The sequence below is a fragment of the Curcuma longa genome, chromosome 20 (genome assembly GCF_044706935.1).
Source record: "Curcuma longa cultivar G26 ecotype Majalengka, Jawa Barat chromosome 20, ITB_CL_G26_1.1, whole genome shotgun sequence".
Classification (NCBI taxonomy): domain Eukaryota; kingdom Viridiplantae; phylum Streptophyta; class Magnoliopsida; order Zingiberales; family Zingiberaceae; genus Curcuma; species Curcuma longa.
Window position 1 is genome coordinate 2,855,681 of NC_133880.1, and position 12,800 is coordinate 2,868,480.

The 12,800-nt window shown below is 40.9% G+C and overlaps 3 protein-coding genes across 4 annotated transcripts; all 3 read left to right on the plus strand.

The window, feature by feature from the left end:
* Positions 1-602: 602 nt before the first annotated feature.
* On the plus strand, positions 603-3,872 carry LOC141813101 (putative magnesium transporter NIPA6). 2 transcript variants are annotated; one of them, XM_074701000.1, is made up of 9 exons: positions 603-920; positions 1,012-1,068; positions 1,154-1,244; positions 1,340-1,500; positions 1,630-1,757; positions 1,831-1,968; positions 3,083-3,175; positions 3,252-3,366; positions 3,697-3,872. In XM_074701000.1, the coding sequence occupies exons 1-9, from the start codon at positions 764-766 to the stop codon at positions 3,825-3,827; spliced, it is 1,071 nt and encodes a 356-aa protein (XP_074557101.1). In that variant the 5' UTR covers positions 603-763; the 3' UTR covers positions 3,828-3,872. The 2 variants fall into 2 exon arrangements, with proteins under 2 accessions (XP_074557101.1, XP_074557102.1); XM_074701001.1 differs by having other exon boundaries at positions 1,018-1,068.
* Positions 3,873-5,009: 1,137 nt separating this feature from the next.
* LOC141813765 (small ribosomal subunit protein uS17c-like) lies at positions 5,010-5,733 on the plus strand. Its single transcript, XM_074701748.1, has one exon. The coding sequence runs from the start codon at positions 5,072-5,074 to the stop codon at positions 5,519-5,521; it is 450 nt and encodes a 149-aa protein (XP_074557849.1). The 5' UTR covers positions 5,010-5,071; the 3' UTR covers positions 5,522-5,733.
* A 6,328-nt stretch (positions 5,734-12,061) lies between these two features.
* On the plus strand, positions 12,062-12,685 carry LOC141813557 (uncharacterized). Its single transcript, XM_074701517.1, has one exon. It carries the CDS (start codon positions 12,062-12,064, stop codon positions 12,617-12,619), a length of 558 nt encoding a protein of 185 aa, XP_074557618.1. The 3' UTR covers positions 12,620-12,685.
* The last annotated feature ends 115 nt before the right edge of the window (positions 12,686-12,800 follow it).

The following is a 12,800-nucleotide window of genomic DNA, read 5'->3' on the forward strand; positions in this document are numbered from 1 at the left end:
ATTTAAAAAATTAAATATCTAAATTAATTAATTAATTATATATATATTTGATTGTTTTAAACATATGTAAGTAAGATAAATAATTAAGATAGAATATTAATAATATTTTTTTAAAAAAATATTAAATAATACATTATTTATAATTTAATATTTTCTTTTATATTTTAGATTGGAACAACTTTATCGTCGATTAAAATTGCTCATATCTTTATAATAGTATATCTAAGAAGTGGAGCAGTTTTGTATTTTAAATCTTTTTAGTTTATGTCAATAATTAATATGTAAATCAAGAGAATTGTATTGAATATATTCGCTAATCTTTGGTGATGTTTAAGATGCCTTTAATATTTATCGATTAATTTAAAATACAATAAAGTTTGATTAATATTGCAATAGCCGTAAAATTTTTATTCCAATAACAAAATAGAAAATTTAGGGTCATTTTGGTATTAATCAAATTTTGAGGGGTTTTCTGAACCGTTATTTTCGCCCAATTTTAAATGTATAATTATTTTCCAATTTCCTTTTTTAACCGTTATTTTTTTCTCTCTCTATATATATTACTTGGACCCTCATTTTCTATCCTCTGTCGTGTGCTTCGTCTGGCCGATTTTGCACTCAAAAAAGGGCGATTTTTTGTCTCTCCCCCCAATTTTTTCGCCTCTCCATCTCTCTCTTGCTAGATCGAGCTCTGCGTGGATGCGTGGAGATCCTGCTTGTGCCGGCCGGCGGTAGATGAACAACGGACGCCGCCGCCGGAGCAATGGACGAAGCGCCGACCACGGCGGGGTCCTCCCAGATCTTCGCCGACAACCTCAAGGGCTTCATACTCGCCGTCGCCTCCAGCGCTTTCATCGGCGCCAGCTTCATCATCAAGAAAAAGGGCCTGAAGCGTGCCGGCGCCTCCGGCTCCCGTGCTGGTATGCGATCCGCCTTTCCTTACTTTCGGGCGCTCTAGCCTCCCTCCAAAAAAATAATCGAATGAAGGAACGTGATTTTTTGTTGTTTAAGGCGTAGGTGGGTATGGATATTTGTTGGAGCCTCTATGGTGGATCGGGATGGTCACCAGTAAGCCCCCTTTCCTTCAATTGCTCTCCTCTTTTTTTTTTCTTTTTCTTTTTTGTCTATGGAAAAATTGCTCTTTTTCTCGCAGTGATAGTTGGTGAAATTGCGAATTTTATTGCATACATATTTGCCCCAGCTGTTCTTGTTACACCACTGGGTGCCTTGAGCATCATTGTCAGGTATGAGATGCCGAATCTCGAAGATCTAGGGGGTAGGGCTACAGCTTTTAATTAATATTAGAAAATAGATTTCGGCTGAGAAATGGTGGATACAGTGCTGTTTTGGCCCATTTCATTCTGAAAGAGAGGTTGCAGAGGATGGGGGTCTTAGGCTGCATGCTCTGCATTGTCGGTTCGACAGTCATCGTGCTCCATGCCCCACAGGAGAAGACGCCGAACTCTGTTGAGCAAATTTGGGATTTGGCAACCCAACCAGGTATGCTGCAGTGATAATTCTGTGCTTGGTATACTGTAAATATAATTTAGATGGTTTTACAATCCAGTCTCCCTGCTATGTTTTCATGTAAATTTGTATCTGATGCATGATATATTGCTTGTTTTCCAGCCTTTCTTTTGTACACAGCATCTGCGGTTGCAGTTTCCCTGGTGCTCATATTGCATTGCGCACCACGATTTGGACAAACAAATGTAATGGTTTACTTGGGTATTTGCTCTGCTATTGGATCTCTGACGGTAATGCTTCTATGATCGTTGTTGTGTTGGTTTTTTCTTCCCTTTGCTTAATTTAAATTCATTAGTTGTGCAGGTGATGAGCATTAAGGCCATAGGAATAGCAATCAAGCTCACATTAGATGGTATCAACCAAGCTGGCTACTTCCAGACATGGGTTTTCGCTATGCTGGCAATTTCCTGCATTGTAGTTCAATTGAATTACTTGAACAAGGTTTGTACCTGAAGCTAAAAACAAGGTCCAACGTTGCTAGAATGAAAATCCATTCACTTGCCATACATTACTAACAGCCAATTATTTCTTTATTTCTCTCTTCATTGTTCTTAAACTACCCTTATATGTTGGTTTACTAAATAGCAGTCCTCACAATTATGTGGGTTGCTTTCAGTTGTACACTGGGTTTAACTAGTCATGCTTATATTCCAAATCACACTGAATTTCTGCTTGTTTTCTATTTAATTGTTCTTAGACTATCCTTATATGTATGTTTATAGGATAACACTCATCCCAATTACGTGGGTTGCTTTGATGCTTTCCAAGCTATACTGATTTAACCAGTGATGTGTATATTTCAGATCAGAAGAATCACTACTACTTGATCTCACTTTATTTTTCTTTTAATATGCATGTTATATGTACTTGAATATGTATGGCATCTGCCAAGAAGTAAATTATGATCATATATAACCAAGGTGGGCTTCTATTTTTTTTTTTTTTTTCATTTTAGCATTGTATAGTTATCTTCTTTCATTTGATCAACTACTTTTTATTTGTTTTGGTACATCAAGCTTGATATAGGGCTTGTTTATTCACTTACATAAGGTCCAGATCAAGGTTACTTGAATTTTTACTACATCATGCTAGTCTATATTTTCCTATGATCAGAAATAGCAATCTTGGGTGCCTTCAGGACTAGATTATTGTATAAGATAACTTGTGGGCTTCCATGTAAATCATATACAAATATGTTTGATGGAGGACCATATTTTTTTTATTACCATTATTCTCCAGAAAAGCTGCAAGCGACTATAAATTGGTGCTAAAAAAACTGAAACATCTCTATTTGGTATATTTTCTAAACAGAGCATAGACAATCTAAGTAATAATAATAATACTGGAATGCAGGAATTTATTTCTCGTGTTTGGGTTTTATTGTATGAGTGCTGAAACTAAATTAGAGTGCATTAATGCATATTGCATTTCAATTTGCATTCTATGAGAAAAACCCAATAAGATATTTTTCTTTCTTATGCTCTTGCTCACTTTAACAGTTTTTCCTATAATTTGCCAACTACTGTGTTTCTTCATTCCTTCTTTTCCCGTGCAGGCATTAGATACTTTTAATACTGCCGTTGTTTCTCCTGTCTACTATGCCATGTTCACAATTCTTACTATATTAGCAAGCGCCATTATGTTCAAGGTACTTAACACAGAACCACTGGTATGTTTTGTTCCTTTATTGTGGTTTGCTTATGCTCTCTTCTTTCCACATCCAGGATTGGTCTGGGCAAAGTGCAAGCAATATCGCATCTGAGATTTGTGGGCTTGTTACTGTAATTTCTGGCACCACAGTGTTACATTCTACAAGAGATCCAGATCCGCCGTCTGCAGGTAATCTCTGATCACATAAGTAGACGCTAATTGGCATGCTCCTTCAGATTGCAAAGCATTGTTTTTGAATCTTTCATCCCCTCCAAGTAGACGCTAATTGGCATGCATCTTTCATCCTCTCCAAGTTAACGTCTCTATTCATTATATGCTTTTGTCCTTGGTATAAAATTTTTGAATCTATGACACAAAACATAAGAGAGAATTCTGTGGATTTGTTGAATAAAAGCTTATTCATCTACATCTTGGATCCAGTTAAGGAAAATTATATGCTACTTTTTTCTTCGCCGTATTTACCATCCCTTCATCATGGAACTCTGTCTAAACTCTCAGATTTATACACGCCCCTCTCTCCCAAAATATTTTGGCACGTCCAAGGAAACGGTGAACTGGGAAAGCTCAAGAACGACGATCTGTTGTCTGGGGACTTTGTTGCTGTGGTGCGGCAGGACTACTTCATTTAGTCTTACAACAAATGGCTGATTCCATTTTTGATGATGGATGGCTGGAGATAGGAAGATTACCCTCAGTTACCAATGTTCTCTCGTCGAAATACGATGATCTTGTGATTTTGTTGTAGGTATAATTTGCAGTCGCCATGTAGATTTTTTGGTTGTCGATTGAGTTGTTGATATCTACGATTAGTCGATTATGATAGATTTGGACTAACCCTGGATATGAGCAGAGTGGTGAGTGATTCCATGTTTCCTTGTGTAATTTAGTTGTACAGTTCAAATTCGTTAACTTTCTCTCGAGGGAGTTCATGAACTAGTTTCCTGTTTGCAAGTCTATTATTGCAAGTATGAGGTTGCCATTAGAGCTTGTTGCAATGAATTCTTTGTAAAACCATTAAGATTTTGTTACATTTTCCATTGAATTTTCATTAAAAGATTTTGTTCGATCTCAAAAGTAGCTCGTGTGTCTATGTGTGTAGATGCGCACATGTCCTCAGAGCATGATTAAGTTGGTTACTACGGGATAGATTTATTGCAGTAGACAAGGGTAGAATTTTAGTAAAGTTGAGATAATAGTTTTTTCGTAGTGGTCAATTGTAGCTTTTTGATTTATCTCTTCATAGATGGTCGTAAAGTCGATCGTGTAGGCCGTTGGAGTGACAGATTTCATCTTTTGCTATAGTAGCTGTGCACATGAGACAATATCTTTTTCGTAGTTTTTCGATTTATCTTCTCATAGATAGTAGTGAAGTCAATCGTGTGAGGTTGTTGGAGTGATAGGTTTCATCTTTTACTGCAGTAGTTGTACACATGAGTTAGTTTTCTCGAGATCAATCTTACCTTATTAGGTGAAGTCAGCTAGTTAAGACATTAGGAGAAAAAATAGAATGGAGAAGGGCTTTAGAATGAAACCTCAACTAGGTGTACTCATTTAGTTCAAATTGATTCAAATTAGCTCAACTTGAACCACATTTGCATTGGATCATGATTTTATTTTATATTTATTTATTTATTATTGAATTTTGGCTTTGAGCAATCAAAATGTTACTTAAAAAAAAAGGTAAACAAAATTTTATTTTTTTTTAATAAAGCAAATTAAAATTTTAATGTTCCATTTTTCAATTTGAATTTCCTCACGCATTATCTATTTGATCAAATGCCTCATCCAAATCTACACAAGAAAAATATAAAGACCGTGGGCGAGAAGAGGGAGCGAAGCGGTTCTTGCCCCTTCTTCCCTTATCTCCTCCGCCATGTCCCTCATATCTTCCTTCCTCCACCTCAATCTCCGCCACCCGTCTCCCTTCCTCCATGGCTCCCTCCCTCCGCTACCCAAGATCCCACCTTTCTCCTCCCCGGCTGCGCCGCCCCCGCCCTCCGCCCTCACGGTCAGGGCCATGAAGATCATGCAGGGCCGGGTGGTCTGCGCCACCAACGACAAGACCGTCGCGGTGGAGGTCATCCGCCTCGCCCCCCACCCCAAGTACAAGCGCCGCGTCCGCAAGAAGAAGAAGTACCAGGCCCATGACCCCGAGAACCGGTTCAAGGTCGGCGACTACGTCCAGCTCGAGAAGTCCCGCCCCATCAGCAAGACCAAGGCCTTCGTCGCCATCCCCGTCACCGCCCGCAACGCCCCCAAGTCGGCCCAGTCTGTGCCGCTCGATCTCGATTTGCCTCCTCCGCAGTCGCAGTCGCAGGATTAACAGGGAAGCCCCCGACATCACTCGTTGGATGTACTAAGCCCTTTGTTGCCTGTTTACCAGTATTGATCAACTGAATCATTGCGTTAATTTCCTATTGCATGACATGTTGCGGATTACTCTTGCCATCTCTAATGCATGGTGTTTCTTTACTGTATATTTTCACTTTATTTCAAGACTTGGCTATCATCACTTTATGTGGTTGTTTAACATTGCCTACTTTGTGTATGCTATTATGTGTGTGCCCTTGTAAGCTTTTTCATGTAGGGCAGTTAGGTTAAATTAGGCCTCAGGTTGTTAAATTCAGCATATCTATGTAGGGTAAGTGATAGGATTTTATGCTGTAGATTTATATTTATATAAACATTTTTTCTACTGAAGTTTAGAGAGATGTTTGTATGTGCATTTACTTTCTGAAATCTCTCCAAGATAAGGAAGGAAGTCAACCACAGAAAATGTCCCAGTCATTTATGTCTAATACATGCTGTGGAATAAGTTCAGATGGTGGCATGTTATCCATGTTTAACCAACAAAAAAATTGCAGTTTCTTTTAATCATATATATTCTTGCATCTGATGTACAATTAACTTTTTCCAGGTGGTTAATGTTTAGCTAGATGTCATAGTTATGTTGTGATATGATTATAGAGTACATAATATGTAGGTTATCAGATCTTGATCCTTGTTTCTCTTTGATGTATGCTCTGTTAGTCATCACATAATTTATTATTATCATCATTGATGTGGCGGAGCGATAACACCTCATCAATGTATCCCAATGACAATTCAGCACAGTCCAATCAGTCGAACTACGCCTTCTTCGACTAAATTAATTGAGAAGGCTTGTGATATGGTGGAGTCTCAGAACCAACACGTGGTTACTGATGGAACATCACGTGGTTGAGAAATAGGAAGGAGAAGAATCATTAAGAAAGATCAGGTTTAGGACCTAACCCCTACAACTGCTCGGCATCACGTGTTGACCTCATCTCGGTCTCGAGTCTCGACCTCGAGTTTCGGTCTCGCCGCTCACTCGACATCACGCGCCGACCTCATCTCGGCTTCGAGTCACAACCTCGAGCTCCAACCTTACACTTACTCGACATCACGAGCCGATCTCATCTCGGTCTTGAATCCCGACCTTGAGCTCCAGCCTCAGCATTGGCTCGACATCACGTGTCGACCTCATCTCGGCCTCAAGTCTTGACCTCGAGTTCCGGTCTCGACGCTCACTCAGCATCACATGTCGACCCCATCTCGGCCTCTCGACCTCAAGTTTTAATCTCGACGCTCACTCGGTATCATGTGTCAACCTTATCTCGACCTCGAGTTCCGGTCTCGACGCTCACTCGGCATCACGCGCCGACCTCATCTCAATTTCGAGTTACAACCTCGAGCTCCAACCTCGACACTTACTTGGCATCACGAGCCGACCTCATCTCGGCCTTGAGTCCCGACCTCAAGCTCCAGCTTCAGCATTGGCTCGGCATCACATGCCGACCTCATCTCGACCTTGAGTTTCGATTTCGGCGCTCACTCGGCATACCTGACCTTCATCTCGGCTTCGAGTCACAACCTCAAGCTCCAGCCTCAGCACTTACTTGACATCACATCTCGGCCTCAAGTCCAGACCTCGAGCTCCAACCTTGGCACTTACTCAGCATCACGAGTCGACCTCATCTCGGATCTCGAGTCACAACCTCGAGCTCTAGCCTCAGCATCACGTGCCGACTTTATCTCGGCCTCGAGTCTCGACCTCGAGTTTCGGTCTTGGCGCTCACTCGACATCACACGCTGATCCCATCTTGGCCTCGAGTTTTTGATCTCGAGTTTCGGTCTCGGCGCTTACTTGGCATCACGTGCCGCCGCCATCTTGGCTTCAAGTCTCGACCTCGAGTTTCGGTCTCAGCACTCACTCGGCATCACGCCGACCCATCTAGGGATGGCAATTAGACCCGGACCCGATGGGGAATCCGTTCCCCGAACCCATTTTGACCGGGGAATCCCCGAATCCGAGAAAGCGGGGATGGGGATGGGGAATCCCCGAATCTCGGAAAACGGAGATGGGTCGGGGATGGTATTCCAAATATTCCCATCCCCATCTGATTACATCCTTATCAAATGAAAATAAGTCATATTGATAATTACTTGTTTGAATACTATAATTTCATTATTTCTAAAACAAATAATACTTCCTTTTTTAATTAATAAAAAGGTAATAAATTTTAAAAAATACTTTTTAAATATGTCAAGACGGGGATGGGGATGGGTATGGGGATACCCATGGAAATACCCGTGGAGAAAACTACCCCCGAAACCCGTGGGGATCCCCGAAATCCGCTGGATACCCGAAACCCGACGGGGACGGGGATGGTATTTAAATTATGATACCCGACGGGGATGGGGACGGGGATGGTATATGGGTTTGGGTTTCGGGGATGGGGATGGAGAAGGCTTCCCCGCCAACCCCCGAACCCGTTGCCATCCCTAATCCCATCTGGCCTCGAGTTTCAACCTCAGAGCCTGCTTAATCTCAGAAGTCGGTCGGCCCACGCAATCAGGGGAACCTAAGACTGTTTCTTCCGAAAAAATAGAAAAATATCCCCAAAAGACATGAACGATCAGAATCTTTCTAAAACTGGAACGAGTATTTTAGAATATTGCCTAAACGGACGTTAATATTTTGGAGATCAACTTATAAAAAGTTGTCCATATCTATGGGCACAGGTACGCACACACATCAACCTAATTTCTCCAAGTCATTAAACTTCTTTCTCACCCAAAATCCTAACTTGAGCGTCGGAGTGGCTTGTCGGGATCCACCCCCGACACCATTCTAACTCTCTTTTTGAGTGCTTTTCAGGTCTCTTCATCTCTCCTGAGCGACTATCTTCAAGGAGCGTGCGCGTCAACGGTTCGTTGGCCGGTGGCTTGATTATCCATAGTATTTTGGCCGGAACAATCATCATCAAATTTTGTTTTCTTCAAATATTTTGGTCGATTTCATGATGTTCTTTCGCTATTAAGTTTTATGCAAGGCAATATTATTACTAATATGCAAATTAATTAAATTATTTCTCTTACATCTTTCACTTTAATAGATTCAACTATTGTAATTATAGGATCTATTGGTCGTTGCTGAACATATCTATACCATCTCTACACCTACTTGCTCTCCCTTAATCCAACTCTTTAGGAAAAGCAAATATCCATAAAGGTGATATCTGATAGGTAACCATACTTTAGTCTATGAATCATACCTTTTTATGTAATCATTAGTAATTACTTTGAGGACCCTTTGATCCGATTCAAGTTTATGAAATCATTCTTGTGCATATGCTATGGGGACTTCCCTTCAAATGTAAGATTTGTATTTAATTCATGCAATATCTATATAACATGCAACATAGTATGCATATTGGATAGTGAATTAATGCATAAGCTAATTGCTTTCAATGTTCTCTGTTACCAATCTAGTTCTCTGTTACCAATCTAGTTTTTGTTCTTTGTTGTCATCTTGATTATTGTAGGTTCATGGGCTGGTAATGTGCACACTACGCGCATGGCAATTGGTTCCTTTAGGGCAGGTAATTTCCTTGTATAAAACAGTAGTGGTTCATAAATGGATGCCTCAAACAATTGAAACAGTGATGCGTTGGTCATTTAATATCCATTGCACTTCCTCAGCAAAGTGAACTATTCCATTCTTTGTCTTAGACTCATAGTGTTAAGTTGGGGCATATCCTCCTCTTTTACCTCCTTTGAAGTAGAGAATAGGATGAAGACAAAATGTTGCTATAGGCCCTATTTTATTACATGGTATATTATCTATCTAAACAAGGGTAAATCGACAATGTCCCACGAAAGTCTAGACCATGATGGTGTGCAAATATGCAGATTCCACTGTATGTTTGATATTAGCTTGTGTTTTACTCACTTCACTCTTCTATCCACCTCACATTACATTGTAATCTCATCTTTTCAATCATGTTAAATGGATATGGGTTCTCATGGAAGGTTTTGCATCTAATCATTCAGTACTCGTCTCCTTGATGAAAACTATCAGCAAAAGAATATTGTGCTTCTTCAAACAACGGATAGTAGGTGATCTAAAATTGTGTCTTTACCTGGATACTGTTCCATCCAGATTGTACTATTCTAATATGCTTTAGTTTCTTAAAAATTCATGGCTGTTCCTCTTGTGCACCATCCTGTTCAAAAGAAAAGAGAAGAAGGTATCCTATGGTAACTTTGTATGTGCATTTAAATAACTGTATATATTGATGATTTCGAGTAGAAGACTATTTTGCGAGAGACTTCCATTCACATAAGGGATTATAGTTTGGTGAAGTACTTAATTATTCGAGTTTTATAGGTGAACTAATGCAAATTTTGATTGTACACTTTGTGAGTTTCACAAGCTTGTGATAGTGATTCTTGGTGTTTGAGTTGTTGGGTTTTACCTTTGTTGAAGAATCGGCTTCTACCTAAAGGTGGTTTTGTTCTCTAGGGGTGGATATTTCATGCATGAAATTGATACATAGTCAATCTTTTGGTGATTCCTTCAGTTTTGATTTATTTGGAATGTTATGTTATTTAGTAGATTAGCTGCTAATATGTTATCTGAAAGCTTTTCATGTTGATCGACATCGGTGAAACTTAGTTCTGCTCGGAGATTGATACGCGGATATTGCTCTGCTTCGAGAGTTTCATGAGTCGTCTACAAGGTACCATTTCTCCTTTTTCTTGTTGCTACATGTTGTTTCGATCAATACTCGCATAAAACTCAGTAGAGAGTCAAGATCTATGACCTCAAATAGTTGATATCGAGTGCACAATGAGTAAGAACATGGTCCCCGTTGGCCGATAAATTCCATATTGGTAGCTTTTCCCCTCCCCTCAATCTTGAATGCAGATTGGATTTACATAGACATGGCCCAGTGGAAAAACAAATTTCCATTAATTTCTGTTTGTCACACTCAACTTTGCATTGGGCAAAAGAAGGTGGTCACACAGCTAATAACTGTAGTGGGATATCAGAATATCCCACCTCTTAAAGTTTCTGTCCCTCCCAGTTGTTCATGCAAATAATATGTGTAATGAGCTATGGGGTGCTATGAGTAAAACTTTACGAATGACTGCTCTTCTGTAAAACATGAAATTTGTCATCTTAACGGCATTATACGATCGATATCACGATTATATGTAAAGAGGTAAATCGATAAATTACAGTTGGTCACGACGGAAAAAGTACGAATGACTGCTCTGATCGATAGGAGGGAGGTGTCGCGGCCGTAGTAGATCGGGTGCCTTCCCGTGTGACCTTGGTGGTTAGTTTTGTGGACTTGAGTTGCACTAAGATTGATTTCTAGGTTTCAACTTAGAAAGAGGAAAGCTTTATGGTTGGTTTTGGATCAAATATCTCGTGAGCTATTAATAATTTGTGATACGATTGATAATACATTTAATGCTTAGTGTATACCATTAAATGTGTCGATCGATCTATATATCACAAAGGATTCAGAATTTAACGAGGTCTAACAAATCGATTCATCTTTTGTTTCATCATCTTTGTATTGTTTCTTGAGTCTCTTTCAAGGAATTAAGAACCTTCAAGTCCAACTTTAAGTTGATGAAGACCTACCTCCATTCAACTTTGTATCAACTCTTTCTTGATCATTGTCTCATACCTAACTTTTTAATGTTTTTTTTAAAATCAAATTGACATTCTTAACAACATCGCAATCTCACATTTACCCATAATTAATATTAAACTACCATGTTAATCATATCATCAATCTTTGATTAAGCTCCACCCTAACCAACACATTCCTACCCATGTAAGGATTAGTTGACTAGAATTCCTAATCATATCATCTTCTGCAAAAAGATGAAATTTGTCACCCAAAGATCCCACACGATTGGTTTCACGACCATTTGTGAGGAGGTAAATCGATAAATTGCAATTAGTCACGACGGAGAAGAATATTATTCGGCTTCATCGAGATTCGAATTCTTGTCCTTTTCTACAAATCTATTCTATCGTAACCAACTCAGTTAATAGCCCGGGAACCTAAATCAAATCATCAATCATATCATATTTTATCACTTTTTTTTCACGATTATTAGTTGGTTAGTCATTATCTTAAATGAGTTGACTATATATATATATATATATATATATATAGTTTTTTTTTTTTTTGCCGTATTAATAAGGATAGTTATTGTTTATATATATAATAAATTAAACATTTATTAAGCACGGCGAGTTAGGCGAACGCTATTGATTGTTATTAATTAAGCATTCATTAACCACCCTCTCAAATTCTTCTCACGACTTCAATTCCATTAAATACACGTGACCAATGCTCCTCCTGCCACGTCATACAGACTCGAGCCGTTTGCCTCCCGATTCGTGCCGGATCACCCGATCCGACGACTGCGGAATGCGGAGCACGATAAGTTGAGTGCTCTAGAGGTGCACCGGAAGGCGACGCTCTGATATCTTGTTACTTCCTCTGTCTTCCTCTGCTACCTAGACGAGATGTGGCCGCCGCTCTCCGCCTTCGAAGACGGCGGAGCGCCGGCGAGTTCGCTGCCGCTTCCCCGGAGGACCTGCTATCTGGACAGCAGTGGGTCCTCCGACGGGAACCAGGCTTCCCCCTACCTCCCTTCCTTCTCCTCCGTCCCCTTCTCCTGGGAGCGCCGCCCGGGCATCCCCAAGGCCGCCGCCGCCGCCGCTGCCAGCGGCCCCCTCCTCCGCCTGCCTCCAGGCCCCGCCAGCTACCACAGGAAGCGCACCGCCTCCGACGCCGCCGGCGACGAGGACCCCTTCGCCGTCGCGCTGGCGGAGTGCGCCAAGCGCCCGCCGGGACCCTCCATCGCGGAGCTCTTCACGCGGACCCGCTCCGCCTCGGCGCCCCGCAAACGAGCGCCGCCGCAGTCGGCGGCGTGGTCGATCTCCGACCGCCTCGGCCTCCACGCCGCCTCGTGCAAGGCTACGTGCGCCATCGCCGACTCAGCCGTCTGCGTCCCGCGCCGTCCGGGTCTTCGAGGCGGCACCGCCTTGCCCTACGCTCTCTCGAGCCGCCGGGCCGGCTAACCGGAACCCTGTCCGGTGATTAGCATGCAATGTACGTTAGCGAAACGTAATAATTGCACTGCATCTGATGTGTATCAATCAATGGCGAATGTTGTATTATTTATTTTAAAAAAATGGACCATTTCTTTTAATTTCTAAAGATTTAAAGATAATGCATTTTAAAAACTTTTTTTATTGTACA